Raw genomic sequence first — 2,386 nt, 5'->3', positions numbered from 1 at the left:
ATAGAGGTCACGGGTAATGCAAATGAAGACCCAAATATGAGTGCAAGTGTGAAAATGTGAGAAGAATGCAAAACAAAAACAAATGTAAGTGCAAGTGTGCAAATGTAAGAAAAGTGCAATGTGTGCCAATTGAGAAAATAAAGGTGTTTGTGTGCAAGTGGATGAAAATATGGTATAATAGTAGTAAATGCATCTAAGTACAGTTGGGTGCAATTTTGTGAGGTAGAAAATAAATAGGTGATAGGGAAAGAATAGAAGTGTGTGAACACGGCATGTGGAGTGAGAAAAATATAAGTAGTGAGAAAATGTGGATAAAGAAAGTGAGGAAGTGATATGATAAAATGAGAGTGTATGAACCTAGAGGAGTGCATCAAGTCGGGTACGGGAATGACTTCTAACTTCGGGTCCGTTTGGTTGGATTGAAAATATTTTTCTAGGGAAAATATTTTCCATCGAAGTCATTTTCCTGGAAAATCACTTCTTTCCTCATAATTTTCTAGTGTTTGGTTATTAAGTGAAAATATTTTCCGAATTCCTTTTTTCATAATTTTCCAGTGTTTGGTTTGTGAATGAAAATATTTTCTGATATGTTTGTTGATATATTGCAAATATTTTTCTACTCTCAAAACATTCATTTCATTACAAGTTAATTTTAGTTTCTATTCATTATAATCATATTATCATTTTTATAAAATATTTATTCATATTACACCATGAATTCTTAAATTTTCCAACTCGAATTGGTAATAAGCTGGAACAATTCAATGCATACAGAAGCAAATATATGCCAAAATATAAAATATTGCTCAACAAAAACGAAAATCCATCTCCAAATGGAAAACGGTCCCAAAAATAGCAAAAGAATCAATTTTTCTCCAAAAAAACTTCTAAAAGGCAAGACTCACTGTATATCTAGATTTTTCTGTATCAACATAGATGTTTTTGTGTGAGAGTGTAGAGAAAAGGAATAAGATAGCAAAAGATAAAAAAGAGAGGAAGGTCGCCAACCATTATTACTTAAATTCCTGGCGGTTCACCGTTCATGCAAGGCATTATACGATTCATACTCCAGAAATATCAGTAGACTTGTGCCAAAGGAAAATCCTTTGTCGTTACATGATGCTTCTTGCTGATGATGGCATTGATGCAGAGGAGCAAACTGATCACCTTTTGGCTTCCCGAATGTGGAAGCATGGAAAGAAGCAACGAAACAAATGAGCCCCGAAGGCAAACATGCATTCAAAAGCTCCACCCCTCCTTTCTCTTCGAACTTGAGGTAGAAGTGGAACACCGTAAGCAGGATTTGGCACCATGTACTGCTGATAGGAAGTAATGCTGGCAGCAGCTGGCATTGTAGGATCTTGCGGTCTGGGTTGTGGAACCGAACCGAAGTCTTGTGGACCAAATGCGGGATCTTGAACTTGAGCTGGGTTTGATGAGGTAAATGAGATGAACTTAGAGTTTGCATAGACGGTGTTTTGAGCCTCGTGATCGTACTCAACCCATGATGATGAAGATGATAATGTTGGTAATGGTGGGGCAGAGGGCTCATACGGCGGACAGTAATATTGGTACTGACAATGGCATGGTGGTGGTGGTGGGTTATCAATGAACAATGCCTTCTTCTTCTTATTCTTCTTCTTCTTCTGCTTTCTTGACCAGAACTTGAGCATCTTCACGGCCTTCATCATCTTCATGGCTGGCCTTCTTGTTTTTCGTGGAGAAAATGAAAAAAGTTCACTGGTGCTGTATTGTTCAGCGGAATCTTGTAAGTTGATTTATTCAAATAGAAGAGATAACTTGGCTGTGGCAAAGTACGAATCTGGAAGCGGAAGTGAGATTTGATAGTCTTACGGAGGACACTTGACAAAGCATTCAAAGACAGAGAAGTTAAAAAACTTCTACAACTCTCACCAGCTCCTTTTTCATGAGTCCTGAAGCCGTCGGAAATTAACTTCAGGAAAATTGTTGTGGAAGTCATTTTACACCCGGTGGCGTGAAAACATTTTCCAGCTGAAATAATTTTCCAACCTCTTTTGCTTCCAAACACCAGAAATTCTGGAAAACCTTTTCGGGAAAATATTTTCAGTCCAAACAAACATACCCTTCATGATTTTAATTTTCCCTTTGATTAGAAGGAAGAACTAGCGTGCTAAGGCTATTTTGTAGCCACACTCGCTCGTTTCCCTTACCGAAAGGGGACTCTCAAGCAAATGTACCCTATAACTAGCATGAGGATGCAAAAAACCTAAAATGAAGGGAAAGGATTGGAGGAGCATGCCAAATGCTAGAAAACTAAAAAAAATGTATGAAATGTAGTGAAACATGCAAGTATGCATTAACGAGAGGGGACGGCCTATTGGGTCTAGCATTGGACTAGCCCTTT

At 37.9% G+C, this 2,386-nt stretch overlaps 1 protein-coding gene across 1 annotated transcript; it reads right to left on the bottom strand.

Moving 5' to 3' along the window:
- Positions 1 to 1,163: 1,163 nt before the first annotated feature.
- Positions 1,164 to 1,697, bottom strand: LOC113758653. The gene has a single exon (XM_027301421.1). It carries the CDS (start codon positions 1,695 to 1,697, stop codon positions 1,164 to 1,166), a length of 534 nt encoding a protein of 177 aa, XP_027157222.1.
- Between the last annotated feature and the right edge of the window lie 689 nt (positions 1,698 to 2,386).

The sequence above is a fragment of the Coffea eugenioides genome, unplaced genomic scaffold (genome assembly GCF_003713205.1).
Source record: "Coffea eugenioides isolate CCC68of unplaced genomic scaffold, Ceug_1.0 ScVebR1_62;HRSCAF=308, whole genome shotgun sequence".
Taxonomy (NCBI): domain Eukaryota; kingdom Viridiplantae; phylum Streptophyta; class Magnoliopsida; order Gentianales; family Rubiaceae; genus Coffea; species Coffea eugenioides.
Note: the sequence above shows the minus strand (reverse complement) of the source record. Positions and strands in the feature narration are given on the sequence as shown.